Source organism: Indicator indicator, chromosome 8 (assembly GCF_027791375.1).
Source record: "Indicator indicator isolate 239-I01 chromosome 8, UM_Iind_1.1, whole genome shotgun sequence".
Classification (NCBI taxonomy): Eukaryota; Metazoa; Chordata; class Aves; order Piciformes; family Indicatoridae; genus Indicator; species Indicator indicator.
The window spans coordinates 1,837,390-1,861,496 of record NC_072017.1 but is presented as its reverse complement, the minus strand read 5'-3'; the positions used below and the strand labels follow the sequence as shown (position 1 = coordinate 1,861,496).

The window sequence follows — 24,107 nt, the reverse complement described above, 5'->3', positions numbered from 1 at the left end:
TTGTCCCAAGCCAGTCCTGTGTGCAGCCAGGTGACAAAAGCTCCAAAGACAGCTGCCTCTGAGTGGGGAATGGCTCTGCAGGCAGTTAATGAAGGAACCTGGGCTAGGGAAGACAGGCTTGGAGATAGCAAGGTCTGTAAGATTCAGACCAGGGGAAGTGAGGGCAGGGCTTGGCCATGCAGGCACAAAGAGCTGGGCAGCTCTGAGAACTTACCTTGGTGCACCTGCTGGAGGTCACCTCCTAATAGCAGAGTCCTCTGAGCATGAGGACCTGCTCACAAGCTGGAGTCTGGCTTTATCCAGGGTGGGCAACTGGGATTAGGGGTTTGCCAGCAGTGCTCTTCAATTCAGAAGCAGAAATAACATGCAGGAAGAAACCAGCTGAATATGCTAGGGCAGAGCCCAGACATGGTCTTTAGAATCTCTGGTTTTAGAGTAATTCAGTCCTTTATGTTGTGTATCACAGTATATCAGAGGTTGGAAGGGACCTCCAGGGATCATCCAGTCCAACCCCCTGCCAGAGCAGGAGCACCCAGGGGAGTCTGCACAGGAACACATCCAGGTGGGGTTGGAAAGGCTCCAGAGAAGGAGACTCCACAACCTCTCTGGGAGCCTGCTCCAGGGCTCTGTCACCCTCACTGTAAAGTTTCTCCTCATGTTGAGCTGAAATCTTCTATGTTCAAGCTTGAACCTCTTGTTCCTTGTCTTATTACTGTGCACCATTAAAAAGAGCCTGGCCCCCTCCTCCTGACCCCCACCCCTCAGCTATTGATAGACATTGATCAGATCCCCTCTCAGCCTTCTCTTCTCCACACTAAACAGCCCCAGGGCTCTCAGTCTCTCTTCACAGGGGAGATGCTCAAGTCCCCTAAGCATCCTCCTGGCTCTCTGTTGACCTCTCTCCAGCAGGTCTCTGTCTCTCTTGACCTGAGGAGCCCCAAACTGGACACAGGATTGCAGGGGTGGTCTCAGTAGGGCAGAGTAGAGAGGCAGAAGAACTTCCCTAGCCCTGCTGGACACCTTTCTTGATACATCCCAGGCTCCCATTGCCTCTCTTGGTCCCAAGGGCACATTGCTGTCCCATGCAGAACTTGCTGCCCACCAGCACTCCAAGGTCTTTCTCTGTGGAGCTGCTTTCCAGCAGGGCAGCCTCTAACCTGTCCTGGTGCCTGCTGGTATTCCTCCCCAGATGTAGGACCCTGACCTTGTCCTTATTTAACTCCGTGAGGTTTGCTTGCCGCCCTCTCTCAGCCTGTCCAGGTCACATTGGATGGCTGCACAGCCTGAGGGGTGTCAGCCAACCCCCCCAGTTTTATATCATCAGACATGTATTTTGTATCATCTGGACATATCAGACAGATATCTCCAGACAAAAAAAACTGTGCAGAAACATCTAAAGAAAGATTGCACAGCTGGTTAAATGCAGCAATATCAACTCCCTGAAAGAACTGAGGTCAAATAGGAAAACATATCTTGAAAGTCATTCGACTGAGTTTGAGCATGCTGAACTGATATGGCCCTGCTAAATCTGCTTAAACACAGAACAGGAGGAGGGAAAAAAAAGAGAAGCAGCCATCCTAATAAACAGAATATTGCCTCCTTAGGTCCAGATTCACAACCCTTCAAAAGCTAGATGATATCTTTAATATCAGCAGGATTTGTACCACCTGTTTCACAGGGCCAAAGAGAAGTTTTTACTCCCAGGCATCTTCATGAACTCTTTTGTTGTTTTTTTTTCTTTCCCTAATTGTCCAGCCTGGACAAAATCAGTCATCAAAATGCAAATTCATTAGGGTGCAAGTCCAAGCCTGTCCAGGATGCTGAGCAGTCAGTATCCACTGGGGAGGTGGTTGAAAGTGTCTACAAAAACACACACTATAAAACAGGCTACATAAGGAAATTCCCAAAGGTTCATCTCAGTTTGAAAATTTTTATAAAATACATTGAAAAGGTGAAAAAACCCACAAAAAGTAGAGTATTGGATGATAAGTATGATGGAAGAAAAAGAATAGAAATGGGTAGATTCAGACTGGATGTTAGGAAGAAGTCAATTCAGATTGGATGTCAGGAAGAAGCCAATTCGGATTGGCTGCCAGGAAGAAGTTCTTCCCCATGAAGGTGGTGAGACCCTGGCACAGATTGCCCAGGGAGGTGGTGGAAGCCTCATCCCTGGAGGTTTTTGCAGCCAGGCTGGATGTGGCTGTGAGCAACCTGCTGTAGTGTGAGGTGTCCCTGCCCATGGCAGAGGGCTTGGAACTGGATGGTCTTTAAGGTCCCTTTCAATCCAAAGCATTCTGTGGTGTCTATGATTCTATGGTGTGTGTTTCCCCTAGTGCCTGTCATCTTGGGGATTACAATACACTGCATTTGCAAATACACATAGCTGGGAGGGAAAAAAACCCACAACACAACCCCAAAGGTCTCTGGCAGTACAAGATAGCTGTAGGGAAAAAATGGAATAATACTGATAGGGAAATAATCTCCTAGAGACCTTTGGTTACCAAAAACTGTGGAGAGAGATTGCAACGAGCAAGTGAATGTGTACACACCTGCTGAGTGGTTCCTGAGGCAGGCAGGAGTGCCCTGCTAAGGACACCCACCCCATCCAATAACCACAACATTCTAATTTAGGAGGGGCTGCTCTAATTTCAATTTAGTAGGGACCAGAAATGCTGTGTCTAGCAGGAGCAGGGCAGGGGATTGTCCCCTGGCACTCAGCTCTGCTCAGGCCACACCTGGAGTGTTGTGTCCAGTTCTGGGCACCTCAATGAAAGAGAGATGTGGAGGTGCTGGAGCCAGGGCAGAGGAGGGCAAGGAAGCTGTGAAGGGCCTGGAGAAGAAATCTGATGAAGAGAGACTGAAGGAGCTGGGGATGGTTAGTTTGGAAAAGAGGAGGCTGAGGGGAGACCTCCTGGCTGTCTGCAACTACCTGAAAGGACATTGTGGAGAGGTTGCTGCTGGTCTCTTCTCATAAGTAATTAGTGATAGAACAAGAGGGAATGGCCTCAGGCTGTGACTGGGTAGGTTTAGACTGGGTAGTAGGAAACATTTTTTCATGACAAGAGTGTTCAGGGCTTGGAATGTGCTGGGCAGGGAGGTGGTGGAGTCCCCAAGCCTGGATGTGTTTGAAGGTGTTTTGGATGTGGGGCTTGGGGCTCTGGTTTAGGGGTGAGCCTTGTAGAGTTAGGGTTCATGGTTGGACTTGGTGATCCTGAGGGGCTTTTCCAACCTGAATGGTTCTGTGATTCTGTGATTTACTCAAAAAAAAAGTTTCAAGGGCAGAAATGGGAGGGGATGGAGGAGCTGTTAGCTATGTGGATATTCCTTCAGCCTGCAGCAAACTGCAAGCCTTGCTTCACCAGAGCTGGGAGTTACCTGCTCAAAGACTTGAGATGCTAACTAAAAAGTGCCTTGCACTCCCAGAAGTTCAGTTGCCCATGGCCCCTGTGGGGATTGAACACAAGTAAGCAGAAACTGAGGCAAGCTTTGTGGCCAAGTGGCTAGGGGGGACCTAGAAAGGCTCCTTGGTGCTCTCACCAGAAGCAGTAAATGGGTCACATGTGCAGACTGCTTACTATTTAAAGAACTGCTTTCTCTGAAATGCTTTGATTCTAATAAAACCCCAGTTCCCTTCAAGGCCAGACACAGGCATCCTTGTTCCAGACAAGGTAGCAGGGTTGTGACAAATTTGCCTTGCTCTGTACAAGGAGATGGCAGAATCACGGAACATCAGGGGTTGGGAAAGACCTCACAGGATAGGCACTGAAGATGGGACCAACAGAGCAGGAGGGCTCATGTGACACTCCCTGACAAGGGCTGAGAGCTCCAGGCCAGACAGAGGAAAGCAGCACCGGCAGGAGAGTCAAGGGAGGCCACTTGCCCACAAGGTACAGCCCAGGTGTGCAATGAGGTTTAAAGTTGAGTATCTTAAGTATCTGAAGGGGGCTACAAGAAAGCTGGGGAGGGGCTTGTTAGGGTGTCAGGGGGTGACAGGACTGGAGGGAATGCAACAAAACTAGAAGTGGGGAGATTCAGATTGGATGTAGGAAGAATTCTTCCCCAGGGGGGTGGTGAGACACTGGCACAGGTTGCCCAGGGAGGTGGTGGAAGCCTCATCCCTGGAGGTTTTTGCAGCCAGGCTGGATGTGGCTGTGAGCAACCTGCTGTAGTGTGAGGTGTCCCTGCCCATGGCAGGGGGGTTGGAATTGGATGATCCTTGAGGTCCCTTCCAACCCTGACAATTCTATGATTCTATGAAAAGGGAACTGACAGATTTCTGCAAGCTACACAAAGGCATAAACAAAATGAGACCTAAAGAAGTTGCCTTGTAAGGCTGTAAAGGACCCAGGCAGTTTCTGACACACCTAAGGAATTGCAAATTACATACAGATGCTTTGAGAGGTGATGCAACAAACAAGATATGATAAACCAAAGGAGCTTTCCAGTTTTGTCTGCTCCAGGAATACAGGCAAGGCAAACACCTTGTTGCCCACATCACACTTTGGACCAAGATCATCTCAGTCAAAGAGGGTGGTCTTTAGCTTTTGCCTCTGTTTTCTTATTTGATCCCCACATTCATTTGCAAAATAGTGAAGTATAAAAAAAAATCCCAAAGGAGTCAATTGGATCTCCTGTGGCTTTAATCACCTTAGAAGAAAAATGCTTGACTAAATCCTTCTCCAGCCATTGATTTACATTCCAGATATGGCCAAGCACTGTGAGAAAGCAGAGAGGGACTCTTGATCAACCACAAGGCAGAGTTAGGTTTTATCATGAGATGCAGAGCCTGGATATGTTTTCAGTAACCAAGGCATTAATATCCTGTAGGGAGGAGGCAGAGAGGGCAAGGATGAGGCCCTCCAGCTCTGCAGTCCCAAGCTGCTGTATGTGGGAAAGGCAGGGAAGGGTGGAAAGGGCAGTGAGGTGGGAAAGGTGAATGCCTTTGAGGGAGTCACATCAGCTGTTTGTCCACAACTATTTTGCTATGATAAACTCATTTGAAAAACAACCACCACCAAAGCCAACCAACCAACAACACACACCAACAAACCAGCAACAAATTGAATTAAGACCAAATAGTGCTTGAAAAATCACAGAAACATTCAGGGTCACCTCAGGATCACCAAGTCCAACCACTGACCCTACTCTACAAGGCTCACCCCTAAACCAGAGCCCCAAGTGCCACATCCAAACCACCTTCAAACACATCCAGGCTTGGGGACTCCACCACCTCCCTGCCCAGCACATTCCAAGCCCTGAACTGTCTTGCCATGAGAAAATGTTTCCTACTGTCCAGTCTAAACCTACCCAGTCCCAGCTTGAGGCCATTCCCTCTTGTTCTGTCACTAGTTACCTGTCAGAAGAGACCAGCAGCAACCTCTCCACAATGTCCTTTCAGGTAGTTGTAGACAGCCAGGAGGTCTCCCCTTAGCCTCCTCTTTTCCAAACTAACCATCCCCAGCTCCTTCAGTCTCTCTTCATCAGATTTCTTCCCCAGGCCCTTCACAGCTTCCTTGCCCTCCTCTGCACTGTTTCCAGCACCTCCACATCTCTCTTGGACTGAGGTGCCCAGAACTGAACACTGAAAAGCCCCAAGGTGCTGCATGGAAGTCAGCTCTCAGCAGTGGCCTAGTGCAAATAGAGCTGCAAGCAGTTCATAAAGACAAATCTCTTTTTCTTGTTAAGATTGCAGGCTATAAACTAACAACAACAACAAAAAATGCTATCAAGAAGATTAGAGCTTTTATTTTCCACTTAAGCTTCTACTGATAAGAGAGTTTTACAATAGTGTGCTAGGCATGTGATAATAGAGGATGTCTGAAACCCAGCATAGATTTCAGGCTTCAGTGATGATTGTATCTAGGCTCTTGCCATCCCATGCTGGAAAACTCTTTAATTAACGAGGCAATGCTGACTTAAGATCATGGGTACAATGGGATTTAATGAGTATTTTACAAAATTAGATTAAAAGGGGAAGGAGAGAGCCCTCCCACTTCAGTTAAGACTGAATGGATTCAGTTTGAAGGCTTGGATATTCCAGGGGGGAACGAGATAAAGGTGCCCACTTCAGCTGCATTGAGTTTAGTCTCATCTCTGCTGCCTGCCTTGCTGTGGCTGCCAGTTTATATGGAACAGCAGTACCCCAGACTAAGAGCTATCAATTTGCAATTTAGAAGAAGGGAAGTATAAAGTCATTATCACAGGGCTATCAGGAGGGATCTAGCTGGCATTGATGGGTTGCATCTGAAGTTTAGTTTAGAATACAGGCTGGGCAGTGACTGGCTGGAAAGCAGCCCTGAGGAGAGGGACTTGGGGGTGCTGGTGGAGGAGAAGCTCAACAGGAGCCAGCAGGGAGCACTTGCAGCCCAGAGAGCCAAGCAGAGCCTGGGCTGCAGCAAGAGAAGTGTGGCCAGCAGGGCCAGGGAGGGGATTCTCCCCCTCTGCTCCACTCTGCTGAGACCACACCTGGAGCTCTGTGTCCAGTTCTGGAGTCTCTGTTACAAGAAGGATCTGGAGATGCTGGAAGGTGTCCAGAGAAGGGCCACCAGGATGAGCAGAGGGCTGGAGCTCCTCTCCTATGAGGACAGACTGAAAGAGTTGGGGCTGTTCAGTCTGGAGAAGAGAAGGCTCTGAGGTGACCTTTTTGTGGCTTTCCAGTATCTGAAGGGGGCTACAAGAAAGCTGGGGAGGGACTTTTTAGGCTATCAGGTAGTGACAGGACTAGGGGGAATGGAATAAAGCTGGAAGTGGGGAGATTCAGCCTGGACATGAGGAAGAAGTTCTTCCCTATGAGAGTGGTGAGAGCCTGGAATGGGTTGCCCAGGGAGGTGGTTGAGGCTCCATCCCTGGAGGTGTTTAAGGCCAGGCTGGATGTGGCTGTGAGCAACCTGCTGTAGTGTGAGGTGTCCCTGCCCATGGCAGGGGGGTTGGAACTGGATGATCCTTGTGGTCCCTTCCAACCCTGACTGATTCTATGATTCTATAAGTTTCTTCAGTTATGCTGCATGGAAGACATCCTGATCTTGCCATCCAGAGATAAGTCTGAATCATAGAACCCTAGAATGGCTCAGGTTGGAAGAGAGCTCAGAGCTCATCTCCTCCAACCTCCCCACCATGGGCAAGGACACTTCTCAAGTAGACTCAGGTGCTCAACACCTCATCCAGCCTGGCCTTCAACACCCCTAGGGAGGATGCAGCCACAACTTCCCTGGGCAACCTCTTCAGAGTCTCACCACTCTCAGACTGAAGAACTTCTTCCTAAGATCCAGTCTAGGACATCTGCCTGACAAATACTGCTGCATTTCTCCACTTCTCCACCCTTTCATATCAGTGTGAGGAGGCAGAAGAGTGGAAACCAGTAAAACTGAATGTGGTAAGAGGGCTTGAAACCTCCAGGCTGGATTGTCCCTTGCCATATCAACAGTTTAGACCAGCAGATTTCACACATTTATGTTTCATTAATAAAGAAGCATCCCAGAAAATTCACAGCTATGGTTTTTGTCAGTTAAAATCCAGAGAGAGAGGGAGGTGGGTTCTGAAATCCAGGGAGTGCTGAGTATATCTTTTTGCAGCGTGGTCCTACGACATTCCTGAGAGCCACTCTTCAGTTTTAGATGAATGCACCAGGCAGAAATTTAACCAGTTCTCACTTTTCAAGAGCTTAACAGACTTCTAAGGCCAACATTTCGATGGCTTTTGCATCAACATTGGTAAATCGATGCCTGTTTCAAACTCTCCTAATTTCTCCAAGCCTTCAGGAATCACAGAGGAGTTAATTCTGCTGCTGTCTGGCTTCCAGTGGCTACCAGTTTATATGGAACAGCAATACCCCAGACTAAGAGCTATCAATTTGCAATTTAAAAGAAGGGAAGTATGAAGTTGTTATCACAGGGCTATCAGGAGGGATTCTAGCTGGGTTGCATCTGAAGGGGGCCTACAAGAAAGCTGGGGAGGGACTTTTTAGGGTGTCAGGGAGTGATAGGACTGGGGGGAATGGATCAAAACTAGAAGTGGGGAGATTCAGATTGGATGTCAGGAAAGTGTCTTTCTTGTTTAAACTGCCCAGGCTATGTAGGTGTCCATCTGCAATGGGGAAATCACCTCTAAGTACCTTCCCACCTGGCTTCAGATAGAGGCATCCCAGCATTTACTTGGATGGTGTTCAGTCTGGGGAGGAGAAGGCTCCCAGGAGACCTTCTTGTGGCCTTCCAATATTTGAAGGGGGCTACAAGAAGGCTGGGGAGGGACTTTTTAGGATGTTGTGTAGCAATAGGACAGGGGGGAATGGAGCAAAACTAGAAGTGGGGAGATTAAGATTGGATGTTAGGAAGAAGTTCTTCCCCATGAGGGTGGTGAGACACTGGCACACGTTGCCCAGGGAGGTGGTGGATGCCTCATCCCTGGAGGTTTTTAAGGTCAGGCTGGATGTGGCTGTGAGCAACCTGCTGTAGTGTGAGGTGTCCCTGGCCATGGCAGGGGGCTTGGAACTGGATGATCCTTGAGGTCCCTTCCAACCCTGACAATTCTGTGATTCTGTATCAGAAGGGCATTTTCCTCTCCTTTCATTTGCTATGTCATGTCATAGATAAAACAGATCCCACAGATTATTTAAGCTGCAAAGATTTAGAATGAAAAGAATTTTCACAGCCTTGGCAGATAAACTGCTTGCAACCACATCAGGCTTGCAAATTTCCATTCAGATGGAGGAATAGCACAAGAAGTTCATTAGGGCATCAGTGACATTAGCTTAATGTTACCAATAGCATTGATCTGCTCAGTGTTTACTCCAGTAAGTAGTTCTATGGATGTGTGAAGCAATCTTTTCAATTGACTGTTCAAAAGGAGCTGGTCTAGAAATGTTAAATCCCTTTAAGGATTTAAAGCTGAAGGGAGCTTCCCAAATACAGTTTCCCATATTTCTCCAATATTATCATTCTAATCTCCAAATTTGTATCTACTGCCTCCAAAAGTCCATAGGTCTCTCTCTCTTTTTGTTCTCTTCTCCTGCTAAAATGTAAATCTACTGTGAGGTGGCTCCAGAAGAGGATGGGGAGAGAAGGCATTACCTGTCCTAACATCCTGCCACCACTACAGCGGGAACTGGAGAGAGGAACATGTGAGGCTAGCTGCAAGAGCAGAGAGTATCACAGGCTTACAGGATGTTAGGGGTTGGACTCTGGAGATCATCCAGCCCAACACCCCTGCTGGAGCAGGACCAGAGAATCTAGCACAGGTCACACAGGAACACATCCAGACAGGGCTGGAAAGGCTCCAGAGGAGACCTCACAATCTCTCTGGGCAGCCTGTTCCAGTGCTCTGTGACCCTCACAGTGAAGAATTTCCTCCTCATGTTGAGGTGGAACCTCCTGTGCTGGAGTTTCCATCCATTGCCCCTTGTCCTATCACAGGGCACAAGTGAGCGGAGGCTGCCCCTGTCCCTGTCCCTTCCTTTCTGACCTACAGCCCTCAGATATTGATAGACATTGATCAGATCCCCTCTCTGTCTTCTCTTCTCCAGACTGAACAGCCCCAGGGCTCTCAGCCTCTCCTCCCCAGGCAGTGCTCCAGTCCCTTCAGCATCCTTGTAGCCCTCCCTTGGGCTCTGTCAAGCAGATCCCTGTCCCTCTTGAACTGGGGAGCCCAGTACTGGATGCAGTATTCCAGGTGAGGTCTCAACAGGGCAGAGTAGAGGGGGAGGAGAACCTCCCTGGATCTGCTGGACACACTCCTCTGAATGCACCCCAGGACCCCATTGGCCTTCTTGGCCACCAGGGCACATTGCTGTCCCCTGCAGAACTTGTTACCCACCAGCACTCCCAGGTCCTTCTCCACAGGGCTGCTCTCCAGCAGATCACCTCCTAACCTGTACTGCTGCAGTTTATTCTTCCTTCCCAGCTGCAGGACTCTGCATTTGCCCTTGCTGAACCTCATTAGGTTCCTCTGTGCCCAGCTCTCAGTCTGTCCAAGCCTCACTGAATGGCCACACAGCCTTCAGGTGTTTCAGCCAAGCCTCCCAGTTTGGTATCATCAGCGAACTTGCTGGCTTAACCTCATGTATTTTGGACAAAGGTATGGGAAAAAAGATAATAAAGACCTAAGAGAATTCTCCACTGCTTCAGAAATTTTCTTTTTCTTCTGTAATGCAAACAGAGCACGGATGAGAGAACTCAGAGCACTTGGTGCAATCCATTGGACAGAGGTGGGAGAGGGCAACTGAGTTCATCATTATGATTATTAAAAATAAATGAAGTGGCAAGGTTAAAACCCAAATCCCCTTCGTTTCCCACTTACTGTGGTTATTTATAGCCAAGCAAAGTAGATGGGGAATATGGTTGCCACTCTTGATGTTGAGACATCTAACACTCAGCTAATGCTGGGGAAATGGAGGCACATGACTATGGCAGGGCCCTGAGGAGGTTGGCTTCATGTGATCAGGGCTGTGCAGGACATGAAAGCAGGCCACTAACTGAAAGAGCACTAATCAAGAAGAACAGGGAGAAACCTGTCAAAATAACATCACATGGGCCTTGATAATGTTGCAGTGGAAAACTCTCACAGCCTATTGTGAGTTGCCTTCGCCTTCTTAAGAAATGAAACTCCAAATATTTGTATTAAAAAAATTTTCCAACTCCTTTTGTGTTGTTGGTTTTGTTTTTTTTTTTTTTTTTTCCCTCTCCTACTAAAACAAAGCCCAAAAACACCTGGAAAATCTGGATTGCACTAAAAAAAAATGAACTATTTCAGTTATTTTCTTTTTTTCTCTCTGCCCAGAATTAATGTGATGGGGCTGGTACCTAAGTGAGAAATAGAAATTTAAAATTATGCTTGGTTTTGAAATTGTTGGTGTGCTCTGTTTTGCAGCAGAGGAAGGATTCACCCATCAAAAGAGACTGGCTGTCAGAGATGAAAGAGAGGAAAGAAAGAAATGGAGAGAGCCATTTTAACATACAAGACAAGACTTTCATCTTATGTTGGACCATATGGGACAGTGCTATTAACCTTGGGGAAAAAAAAATCTGACAGCAGTGAAAACAGAAAGATGAATGCAAAAAAGGAAGAATCCTTTGCCTTCAATAACTTTTCTGATCTGTGCCAACACATTCCAAGAAGTCTGCATTTATGCTTTTTCCATGGGTGAAGGTGTCCCCTAAAGTTTTCTGTACATCCAGAAGCGTTGGCATGGCTTCCTTGAAAGTCTGTGTGTCCTTACCCCACCTACCTGCTAGGGTGCTGCCTGTACATACCTCGGCAGAGCATGGCTGGTGAATGCAGGTATGACTCTTTTGTCCTGGTCATCTAGACACCCTTCTTGGGGCACAACAACCCAAAGTAACTCTACAGGCTTGGGGCAGTGTGGCTGGAAAGCTGTCTGGCAGAAAGGGACCTGGGGATTCCAACAAACAAGCAGCTGAATAGGAGCCAGCACTGTGCCCAGGTGGCCAAGAAAGCCAAAGGCATCCTGGCTGGGATCAGCAATGCTATGTCCAGCAGGAGCAGGCAGGGGATTGTCCCCTGGCACTCAGCTCTGCTCAGGCCACACCTGGAGTGTTGTGTCCAGTTTTGGGACACTTAAACCCAAGAGAGACGTGGAGGTGCTGGAGCCAGGGCAGATGAGGGCAAGGAAGCTGTGAAGGGTCTGGAGAAGAAATCTGATGAGGAGAGACTGAAGGAGCTGGGGATGGTTAGTTTGGAAAAGAGGAGGCTGAGGGGAGACCTCCTGGCTGTCTACAACTACCTGAAAGGAGGTTGTGGAGAGGCTGCTGCTGGTCTCTTCTCACAGGTAATTAGTGACAGAACAAGAGGGAATGGCCTCAAGCTGTGACTGGGTAGGTTTAGACTGGACAGTAGGAAACATTTTTTCATGGCAAGAGTGGTCAGGGCTTGGAATGTGCTGGGCAGGGAGGTGGTGGAGTCCCCAAGCCTGGATGTGTTTGAAGGTGGTTTGGATGTGGTGCTTGGGGCTGTGGTTTAGGGCTGAGCCTTGTAGAGTAGGGTCATGGTTGGACTTGGTGATCCTGAGGGGCTTTTCCAACTGAATGGTTCTGTGATTCTTTCATCTCAGCAGAGTGTGACACTGACAGACAAAGCAGTGTTGAAGACAGACATTTCTGTCACTTGCCTTCTCTCTGCCTGACCAGCAGCTCCAGGCCAGCTCTGCAGCCAGAGGAGCGAATGCTCCCAGATCCTCCTTGTTGATCGTCTCATCGGTGCTTACAAAACTCCCTCTGTGGGATTCCACAACCTCTTCTCCTCAATGCATTTGTAGACTAAATTCTTACTCTTTGCAAGTGCTTTCCTAATATGTAGCTAATTTTTTTCTCTTTTTCTTTTTTGCTCTTTTTTTTTTCTCTTCTGAGAACTAAATGGATTACTTTTTATCTTGCCCTTGAGGGACATGAAAAACAATTGCTCACAATCCTCTTTGTAAGAACCTTTCCCATGTTTAAGCTCCCTGTCAGCTTTCTCTTTTCCATACCAAACCAAGCAGCTCTTTCAACCCTTCCTTTTGTGTCACAGCATCTACTTTTTAAGTCCTGCTTCTGATGCTCTGACTAACTCTTGAAAGGTGACAGGTCAGAGAGGGCAGCCTTTGGGATCTCAGAGTTGTGAGCCAGGGCAGAAGTGGTACCTTTGGTGCACACGGATTCTGCTGTGACACCTCCAGGAGTTAATCAGTGAGGGGTTTAGAGCTGGACAAATGTCTTTGCACCTGCCCTTTGAGGGGTAGTCCTTCTGTATCCAGGCCTTGGGTCCCCTGTGTTTACCCAGCCTCGCAGCTCTGACTTCTTACAGAATCATTTAGTTTCAAAAAGACCTTTAGGCTTGATCTTAGATCTTCACACCAAGAGAGATTGGCCATTGGAATGGGCTGCCCAGGGAGGTGGTGGGGTCAACATCCCTGGAGGTGTTTAAGAAGAGGCTGGATGAGGCACTTAGTGCCATGGTCTGCTTGATTAGATAGGATTGGGTAATTGCTTGCACTTGATCATGGAGGTTTCTTGCAACCTGGTTGATTCTGTGATTCTGAGTTTTGAGTGTCACCATTATCTAACTCAACCATGTCCCTCAACACCACATCTCTGCATCTTTCAAACATCTCTGGGGATGGAGATTCAACCACCTTCCTGGAGACCCTGTTCCAGCGTTCGAGAACCCTTTCAGTCCAGGAGTTTCTCCTAACATCCGACCTAAACCTCCCCTCGACAGCCCTTGCAGGGCGATCTCCCGCCGTGACAGCACCGCGCACACCCGGAGCCACCGGGGGTTTTCCGTTCTGAATCATTTTACTTTGGGTGGGTGTGTTTAGGATCTTCCTGACGAGCCCCCACCGAGGCAAACTCGGGCGCTCCTCATCCCCACGGTGGCCGGAGGCGGACGGGGAAGCGGCTCACCTGCGCTCATCCCGCCGGGGGCGGGGCGGGGGCTCGGAGGGCGCCATGGGGGGCCGCGCAGCAGGGCGGGCGGCGGAGGCGGAGCCGGCGGCGCGGCGGGGCCGGGGCGGGCTGGACTCCACTCCACTCGGCAGCCCTCCCGGTGGGGCTCGGGCATCTCTGCGCGCCGGGGGGTGGTGGCGGCATGGAGGGAGCGTTCCGCGGCTGGGAGCTGGCGCACGCCGTGCTGCTGCTGAGCCTCGTCCCCGCAGGTGGGAGCCACGGGAAAGGGAGGGAGCGGAGCCCCCCGGGGGCGTCGGGGGCCGGGGCCGGGGCAGGCACGGCTGCGGGGAAAACTTGGGCACCGGCGGGTGCGGCAGAGCCGTGGCAGCCCACGGTTTGCCCAGCACAGCCTTTGCGGGACGCTCCGGCGGGGGGCAAAAAACCCCGCACCAAGTCCTTTGTTCGCAGTGCCGGGAGAGGGACCGGCAGGGAGTTCCCCCCGCATCTCTCCGGGCAGGGCTGTGTTGACGATAAACTCCGGTGATCGGCACAGAACGTCCCCGCCGTTAACTGCTGCTGGTTGAACAATGGGCAGGGAACGAGCCACCGGCGGCAGGTGAACGGCGCACCCCGGCAGCGGTGAAGCTGCCCGGGGCTGGGCCGGACTGGCCGGCTCGCAGCTCCCCCGCTGAGGGGTCGGTGCCCCTCGGCGTCCCAGCGGGTCGGTGCGCGGTCCGGAGGGGCCGGTCCGGCGGGTCGCCGCCGGACCCTGGCTCCGACGCGGGCGATGGTCCGCGATGAAGAGCCCGGAGGTCGGAGCTAAAACTTCGGTGTGTCGGCTGTAAATTCAAAGGTTCCCTTCCCCTTCCGTGATGCGAGGGGAATTTCCTTGCCTGACCTCACAGGGATAGCGATTTTCAATGCGGCGTCTGGTTGCATCGCAGGGGCAACTTTGCATATGGCTTTCGGAGTCGCCGTGCAGCTCGTTGCACCGTTTGTGTGTTTAAGAGGCATTTGGAGGTGTGCAGAGGACGGTGCTGTTAGTGAGGGGGCTGCTGGTGTTTGAGGAGTTGCACCCAGCAGGGAATTTGGCTCCGTGCACTGAAGTCTAAAAGCAGATAATGTGAAAGGTTATTTTGCAATTTAATCTTAAGAGAGAGCTGCGGATCCAGAGAAGCGATGCACGGTGCTAGGTGTTTAACATCTGCTGCCACCAACAGAAAGCAGCCCTGCAGAGCACCCTGGTGCGAGCACCCGAGGCGGGCTCCGCAGGTCTTTGCCCTTGCTTCTGGGAGCAGTGAAAACTTGGAATACCGGAAGCTAACCGTAGTGACAAGTTACACATCGTCAACACTTTGCCTTGGGGTGTGAGGGGGTGCATTAGTTGATTTGTGAAATGGTTTTGGTTGGGTGACTTCTTGAGTTTGCTCCTTCAGCTCAGAGTATCAGTAAACAAAGAGTTGTGATATCTGGCAATTGGAAATTCCCTTTTTCCAATAGGTTATTCCTCCAAATCAATTAACAACAACAACAAAAAAAGTGGGCATGATTAATACCCACCCACTTTCTTCACTTCATCTATTTCTTATCTCTACTTGAAGGCTATCCTTCATCATATGGTTAGACTGTCCTTAAGGAAAGCTTAAGAAGCAGATCGTCAGACTGGCAGCATCTCTTGGGAGACATGAGATGCAGGCTCCAGAGCACTGGAGTGCATGGAGGGAAGCTTTTTTTGTGACCCTCCCTCTGGTTCTGGGATCAGACACTTCTCTGTGGGAGACTTCATGTCAGGGGCACATCAGACAAATGGGTAGGTAAAAATACTCTGTGTAGTAGGCATAAACGACTTGCTGTTGCAAAAACCCAACTGGTTTGGGGTATGTGTGTGTGTCATCTGTGCATCATGCAGGTGTGAGAATATTCATGGCTAGTTTTGTGCTGGAGGGAGGTATAGCAGTGATGACTTGTGTCCTGGTAGGAGCACAGGGGGCTTTGGAAGCAACAAACAGGACAGAGATGATCTGCTCTGCAGGATTAGTCTGGAGCTAGAATGTCCCTGAGTTACTTTTGGGTTAGCCTCAGTGCCGGCACTTGGCCTGGATGCGCTCCCATGGTCCCCGTTGAGACCTATTCTGTTGTTACTGGTATGCAGGTTTATATTAAGTATCTTGCTTTGGCTTTTAGTCAAGAGCTTCTTCCTTTGGTTGCAAACAGGGAAGGAGGATGTAGAAAACAGAGCTGAATGTAGCTTCTCAAAGGGTAAACCATTCATTTCTGTCCAGAGTCCCTTCCTACTTTTTTCTTTTTCTTGCATCCTAACACATGCTTGGACTTTACCTACCCAAAACATTTGGGGATTGCCTAAGTCAGTTTATGCAGTATTCTGGAACAATATTTCCTCTGTGTCTCTCCTGTCCTCCCCCAAGGCTCATACTGTCCTCTACCCCCCAGTACTCTGCCAGAGTCTCTGTGGCATTTCCATCCCGTGGTCATGGAAGGCTGGACATGGTTCCTTTCAGCATCCATCAATATAGTCTCTTTTTAATTTTTTTTTTTCTCCCCAGTCAGCTGCAGTGCACTAGTAGGCTCTCCCTGTGCCCAGAGGGAAGAATGTCTGTTTTCATGATGCTTCCTGCTACCTGTCAGCCTGTGAGGGAGGGAGCTTGAAGGAGAAAGATTGAACTAGATGAGGGTTCTGATTGCTGTCACTGTCAGTGCCTTAACCCTCTCCAACCATCTGAATACCCTGCCCTCTCTGCTCCCCTGTTTCTATCTCTGCTCTCTTCTTCTCCTTTGCCTCCTTCCCCTGTAGCAGTGCAGATCCTCCTGCACAGAAACATGGCCCAAGGCCACTGCCAGGAGCAGAATGGAAATGTCAAAGACTGCTCAGTACTCAACTCTTTTTCCTTCCATTGCAACTGGGAACTCTCTCCCAGCGAGCGCACAAATGATTTTTCTTCAGGCTTTATAATCCAGAATGTGATAAATTTGGCAGGGAGTGAGACTCCCGTTTGCGTCCTGTTCAAGTACCATTCAGAGAGACTGAAGGCATTTCCACGTGCTCATTTTGCAAGAGAGAGAGCCTCTTCCTGACGGATGACTGCAGCTGTAGTACCATTGGGCTGTACTTAATCTCTGTGGGCTTTCAACCTCTCTCCAGCCCTCTCAGAAACCAGTCACTGATTGCCCAAACAGTAACGCTCCTTTACAGGTGCCTGGAGTGATCAATGGATCCTGACTCAGCTCCAGAAGGAACATTTTGCACCAGGACACAGGTGGAATTGGAAAGGATATGTCTTTAGCACATGTAAACATGAGCTATGGCTGGTTTTTAGGAGGAACATCTGAGTCATGTTCTAGTTGGTAGGAGTTTCTTATAATGAAACCTGTCCTTTTTCTTCTCTGTCTAATGATATCTCTATATTCTTTAGATTTCTATCTGAACTGTAATTTTTGATCAGTGCAAGCTATTGGAGGGATTTTTTTTTCAGCCCTGTCTGGAGCTGGCAGACTAAATACCAAATACCATGCACTTGTAGTTTGAAGGAAATCTGCTTTCCAGCCTGAACTTGCAGTAAACAACACTGGTGTGGTCTGAAGGTAGGCAACAGCAAATTCTGGATGAAACAAGAACCACACAGCCTCAAAGGGTTTGAAACAACACAAGTGTTTAGCTACAATCCACAAGAACTGAGCTAATCTTGGAGCAATCTTGCAGAAGACAGGCAGTAATTGCTCAAGGTTAAGCTACTTCTCAGCTTTTTTTTCCTTCTCTGTCCATGAAGATGAATCCCATTGCAGACATCAAGCCTTGCACGTTGTCTTGCCCCTGTGTTTGTGACACATGGTTTTACAGATGTTGTTTTCTTTTTCGTCCAGCACAAACATCTTCCAGGATTTTGACTCATTTCCTTGAGTCTCTTTCAGCTGTTCAGAGAATGGCTAGAGGAAATGAGGTCTAATATCCTAAAGCATTGCGTTTACTGTAAGAACTCTCTGTCTAAGTACAAAACTTTGCCTTTTTTGTAATCTCTCAATGGCCTTCTGAGTATTCCCCTGCTTGCTGTTGTTTCTGTGCTTTAGAAATTCAGCTCCCCTGCTTGCATGTGACATCCTGGCCTGGATCAGGAGCAGTGTGGCCAGCAGGAGCAGGGAAGTCATTCTGCCCTGTGCTCAGCATTGGTTAGGTCACACGTTGAGTACTCTGTCCAGTTCTGGGCTTCTCAATTCAAGAGAGATGTTGAGATGCTGGAACGTGTCCAGAGAAGTGCACCAAGGCTGGGGAGAGGTCTGGGGCACAGCCCTGTGAGGAAAGGCTGAGGGAGCTGGGGGTGTTTAGCCTGGAGAAGAGGAGGCTCAGGGGAGACCTCATTGCTGTCTACAACTACCTGAAGGGAGGTTGTAGCCAGGTAGAGGTTGGTCTCTTCTCCAAGGCAACCAGGGACAGAAGGTAAGGACACAGTCTCAAGCTGTGCAGGGGGAAATTTAGGCCTGATCTTGGAAAGAAGTTCTTCCCAGAAAGAGAGATTGCTTTTGGAATGGGCTGCCCAGGGAGGTGGTGGGGTTGAAGTCACTGGAGGTGTTTAAGAAGAGCCTGGCTCAGGCACTTAGTGTCATGGTCTGGTTGATTAGATAGGGTTGGGTGATTGGTTGGACTTGATGAGCTTGAAGGTCTCTTCCAACCTGGCTGATTCTGTGTTCATTGGGTGAAGGAGGTGAGCTGATGCTAAAGGCAGCTGATGAAAGCGATGCTCCGGATTCCAGTGTGTTGCATCTTTGGGACACATAGGGAATCCACTTGGTGCAAAAGGAAGGAATTCCTGAATTAGTGATAATCTTCTGTATTAGTTTTGCTGTGGAAATACTCTGCTTGTCTTTTCCAGTGACTTTAAGGAAGCTAGAAAGGCTTTTCCCAGAGGGACCCCCCTTGGACAATGAGCGCTGCAAAGAGCCGTAAACGAGCGTAAATCTACGCCTGTGAGCGGTCTCCTTGGCTGGCTGCCAAACCTAATGGCAACTGAAGTGTGTTGTTTGTCCACCAGCCAAGATTGCTGCCGTTGGTGATAAAAGCAGAAGGGGGAGTGTAAACATCTGTGTTTGAAGGGAGAGCTCAAGACTCCTGTTTTCTGGGGTTTACCAATTAGAAAGCAGAGTAAATGTTAATCTCTCCGTGGATTTAGCCTTGGGGATTATGCTGATTTATTCTAAAAAATGTAGTTTTTTTTCAGCTATACCTTGAAATTGATTTTTTTTAATGATCTTTTTCACGTTGCAACAGATTTATTTACTTAGTTGTTTGTGTCTGTGTGCAGCACATAAGGCTCTTGGGTTTATTATCTTTAATACCAAACAGGCATGCAAAGAACAGAGCAGTTTCTACTCGTAGAATTGTTAGGGTTGGAATGGACCTCAAGGATCATCCAGCTTTATTCCTCAGTACTCTGACATTCACACATTCATATAATACAGTGAATCATAATTGTCAGGGTTGAAAGGGACCATCCAGTTCCAACCCCCCTGCCTTGGGCAGGGACACCTCACGCTAGAGCAGGTTGCTCACAGCCACATCCAGCCTGGCTGCAAAAACCTCCAGGGATGAGGCTTCCACCACCTCCCTGGGCAACCTCTTCCAGTGTCTCACCACCCTCAAGGGGAAGAACTTCTTCTGAACATCCAATCTGAATCTCCCCATTTCTAGTTTTGTTCCATTCCCCCCTAGTCCTGTCATTACCTGACCCCCTAAAAAGTCCCTCCCCAGCTTTCTTGACACTACCTCCCCAGCTTTCTTGACACTACCTCCCCAGCTTTCTTGACACTACCTCCCCAGCTTTAATGTCACTACCGCTCTCTGCAGCTCTCGGGCTGCTCCACATAGATCATCCCTGGAAACTAACTAAAATGAAGTGTCATTTAGTGATGGTCTCAGCAACGGGGGGTGTTGTCCCTGGGAGGCTGATGGCATTTAATGCCTATGATTTGAAATGTCATCTCGACAGCTGAGTCCATAATTGTGTAACGCAGTCATTAAAGAGCTGAGAGCAGGACGAACTCGCTGGTCAGCTCGGCGCTGAGAGTTGTAAATCTAAGTGATCAAGAGGATGCATGGGCTGATTTGAGTTAAGAAGAGATTAAAACCATGGCAGGGAAATCTGAAAATCAGAGGGATGCCTCTCCTACAGCTTCTTTGGAAGCCTGGCATTTGCATAATCCTGCATCTCCTTTCTTTTCCCCATCAATAATTGTCTTAAGCTAAGCAGTGCTCCTCTGCTCCTGCTGGGTGAGTGTGCTTCTCAGGAGATGGAGTGGGCTTCCTTTAAAGAAAGGCTTTGTGAAGAACCCATGCAGGAAAAAGAAATCAAACTTGTTGCTTATAAGCTGTCAGTCAGAGCCTGCGTGTCTCAAGGAGGGAGAAAAGGTCCCAACGAGTGGTGTAATAGAAGTGGTTTGGGTGTCGATGTACCCAGGCCATTCAGAACCGGCTAGGTTCCTGCTGGAGGGTATCATCAGATTTAAAACTTCAGCACTTGCCTCTCTTAATCTGTTTATTTTTGTTGCTCAGGAGTTAATGACTACACTGATGTCAGAAGGTTTTGTTTGCAGACCTCGGGACTAGAAAGTTCATTCTTTGCTTCCTCACGCATTCACCTGCCTCCTGCAGCTGGGTTTCTAAGAGGCATAGCAAGTCTCAGGAAGCACCCACAGAATGTGAGAGTAAGGCTGGAGGAGAACTGCAGAAAGAAGTCATCTGAATGACTATTCAGATGGAGCAGATCTTCCCAGGTAGACTTTTGTCTAATGTGCTTTAAGGCCAACTTGTAATGCAGAGTCTACCATATTTTTTTCTTTCTAGTACATAACTATTTGTTAAAGGACAGAATCTTCTCCTTAATTCTGTTTTCTTTAATTATTATTATTATTATTATTATTACTAGCTTGATCTGGTGGATGAAGTAAACTGTTGATCACCTTCCTCTTTAAAGTAACATTTTACACGTTGACAGTTAATAGAACACCTTTGGCTTCTCCATGACAAATCTTTTTCAGCCTTTTCTTTGGTGCATCTTTTTTAACTCCTCTCCCCTTGTTTTTCTCAACCCTCTTCAACTCATTTACATTTCCTCCTCCTTCTCCTCTTGCTCTTCTCATCCCTCTTCAACTTGCTTGCATTTCCTCCTCCTTCTTCCCTTGTTCTTCTCATCCCTCTTCAACTTGCTTGCATTTTCTCCTTTCCCCCTTGCTCTTCTCAATCCTCTTCAACTTGCCTGCATTTCCTCCTTCCTTTGTTCTTCTCAGCCCTCTTCAACCTGCTTGCATTTCCTCCAGGCAAAATGTGTAAACATGAGAAGGAAAGGTAGCACTGCCGGGTTGGTTCCATCCCCATGTTCTTTGTTGCTTCAGTTTGACTCAAAGCATTGCAAATCTGATTTTAATCATGATTTAAATCAGCCACCAGTAAGCCTGATTTTGACTGTTTTGCATTTGCACTTAATCATTTTGTAAAGAAAGTATTAACCTCCTTTATTACCATTGAGAGAGAGAGTTTTAATTAAATATAGCCTTTGCACTTAATGTTATACTTACTTTGATTAATCCCCCTGCCTGTATTTAAGCAATTATGGAGCTTGTTATATAGACAACTTGTTCTGATTCTTCATGGGTTGTGTTTTAGTATGAAAATAGGAAGTGTTGACATTTTCTTGTATTAGATAATTGATTTTTTTTTTTTTGCTGATGATTTGCATTGATTGCGACGAAGGAAATGAAGATTCTGCAGTGTTCTTCCGTTAGATAAATAGCCCCACACAGAAGGCAGCCAATTCAGAAGAAAAAACTCATTGACAAATGTTTTGGAGGAAAAGAATTAATGTCTGAAAGGCCTATCTGTAGTCAAAACTGGTGGTTTCTAATCACTGTGCTGTTTAAAAAAAAATAATTTGAGAACTAGTCCATCTCATCCTCTTTTTATTCATAGAATGGCAAAGGAAAGAAACATTGATTTTTTTTTTTTTTTTGTTTGTTTTTTTTTTTTTTTTTTCCAGCTCCTCTCTGAATGGACCAGTTGGTTAACTGACTTGGACTGAATGAACTGAAAATAAAGAAAATATTTGCTCTGCACCTGCTAGGAAGCTCCAGCTGCCAAAAAAAACCAAACCTGTTCATCACTGTGGCACAACCTGCCTAGAGGTGCTCAGCAACTGCCTGCCATGAATTCGCTGCTTTGATTCTCTTGAAGCTGTTGGCAGCCAATGGGCAGCTTGAGTAATTCTTTTGGCCTTTTATTTTTAATTTTTTTTTAATGATTAGGGGAGCTCTAAGCTTAAATTTATGTGGCTGTATTCTCAGAATTAGGGCTGACTGGGTTTTTTTTAACTTCTCAAAAGGAAAAAGTGCATTCTGGAAATGCTACATTTTCATTCCTGTTGTCCTAGTCAACGAAATAGGCAGTTCAAGGGGGGCTGTGGTTTAGGGGTGAGCCTTGCAGAGTAGGGTGAAGGGTTGGACTTGGTGATCCTGAAGGGCTTTTCCAATCTGAATCTTTCTGTGATTCTATGATTTTTTTTTTTTATTTTTTTTTTTTACCTGAAGTGTGTCCATATGCCTCAGATGCTCTTCACTAGGAGCTGCTCCTGAGGCATTCAGGGGCTCTCTGGTCCTTTCTCTTTACTTTTGCTGCCTAACTCTTTGTTTGCTGTGCTATATGGCATGGAAGTGCTTTCCCTGCCTGGATGAGCACAACTTTTTAGCTTTGAAATGAAATTAGGTTCTCTTCAAGAAAAGAAAAGCTTCCTCCCAGCAGTGTTCACTGCGCGACAAGCTGTTGACGTTTCCTATTCCATAGTACATCTGACTTCCAGGTATTATCCATAAAATTGCTGGCTCTGCAGTAATGCTAATATCATCATACCTAGGATGGGAGGCATGCAGCACATGGAAGGAGGAGTCTGTTTCTGGTCTTCTCCCGCAGACTAGATACCATGAGAAGTGATGCTGAGATGGGATTGCCTACTTAGGCAGGTGCTCAGGGGCTGTGTTTGCAGCGTGGTGCCCTCCTGTGTGTCTCTTGAGTCCTGGTGGACAACAAGTTCTGCATGGGTCAGCAATGTTCCCTTGGGGCCAAGAAGGCCAATGGGATCCTGGGCTGCATTAAGAGGAGTGTGGCCAGCAGATGGGAGGGAGGTTCTCCTCCTCCTGTGCTCTGCCCTGGTGAGACCTTACCTGGAGTATTGCATCCAGTTCAAGAGGGACAGGGATCTGCTGGAGAGAGTCCAACGGAGGGCTGCCAGGATGCTGAAGGGACTGGAGCACTGCCTGGTGAGGAGAGGCTGAGAGCCCTGGGGCTGTTCAGTCTGGAGAAGAGAAGGCTGAGAGGGGATCTGATCAATGTCTATCAATATCTGAGGGCTGGGGGTCAAGAGGGAGGGGACAGGCTCTGCTCACTTGCACCCTGGGATAGGACAAGGGGCAGTGGATGGAAACTCCAGCACAGGAGATTCCACCTCAAACATGAGGAGGAACTTCTTCCCTGTGAGGGTCACAGAGCCCTGGAGAAGGCTGCCCAGAGAGGTTGTGGAGCCTCCTTCTCTGGAGATGTTCCAGCCCCATCTGGATGTGTTCCTGTGTGACCTGTGCTGGATTCTCTGGTCCTGCTCTGGCAGGGAAGTTGGACTGGCTGGTCTTTGGAGGTCCCTTCCAACCCCTAACCTCCTGTGGTCCTGTGATCTTCTGGGGTAGGAAGGAGGGCCACTTCTTCAATAAGCAGCTACCTATAGATATGCCAGGTACTGTTTTTATTGATCAGCTAGGAAGTAAAGTACAATTGGCAGGCAGGACTTCTGCTGACATTAGAGATGAAGTTCAACAGCTGAGTTATGCATCTTCTTGCCAGAAAGCTGGGGAAATGAAACTGCATTGTCAGGAAGATATCCAAGCCTCTGTGCTCAAGGCACTTCCAAGACAGTGACAGAGCTTGCTGAGTGTTGCTGTGATTGCCTGTTCATCCTTGGAGATTCTGAAGAATGTGTTGATGAATCACAGAATGGTCTGGGTTGGAAGGGACTTCCAAAGCTCATCCAGTCCAACCCCTCTGCACTCAGCAGGGACATCCCCAACTAGATCAGGTTGCCCAGAGCCCTCTCCAGCCTCACCTTGAATAATTCCAGGGATGGGGCCCCAGCCACCTCCCTGGTCAACCTGTTCCAGTGTTCCACCAACCTCATGGTGCAGAACTTGTTCTTACCATCCTTCAGTAGTTATCCTAGTCACAGTTTCAGAAGGCATGTGCAAAGATACTTCTTTAATAATGAGTGTCCCATTAAAAATCTGTTTCTTGGGTTTAGGATTGTCCTTAAAAACAATACTTACACAACAATTTTATACCAAGGTCTTAGCAGCAAAGTTTTCTTGTGAGTTAGACAGGGGAAACCAAACAGTGCAGGCTTATAAGAAATCACTGGATAAAGTTAATTGATGTGGACAAACACAGAAATACTACACAATCCACTCCTTAAATGGTCTGTGTGTCCTGTGGATGCATGGCATGATCCAGTGACTTGTATTAAGCAGATGAATAGGAGCCAGCAGTGTGCCCAGGTGGCCAAGAAAGCCAAAGGCATCCTGGCTGGGATCAGCAATGCTGTGTCCAGCAGGAGCAGGGCAGGGATTGTCCCCTGGCACTCAGCTCTGCTCAGGCCACACCTGGAGTGTTGTGTCCAGTTCTGGGCACCTCAATGCAAG

The 24,107-nt window shown here is 48.1% G+C and overlaps 1 protein-coding gene across 1 annotated transcript in view; it reads left to right on the top strand.

Annotated features, from left to right (window-relative positions):
- The first annotated feature begins 13,575 nt into the window (after positions 1-13,575).
- Positions 13,576-24,107, top strand: part of KIT (KIT proto-oncogene, receptor tyrosine kinase) — a 78,091-nt gene continuing 67,559 nt past the window's right edge. The window contains exon 1 of the mRNA XM_054383291.1: positions 13,576-13,642. Within this exon, the coding sequence (XP_054239266.1) occupies positions 13,576-13,642 (67 nt within the window). The remainder of the gene's footprint in view (positions 13,643-24,107) is intronic.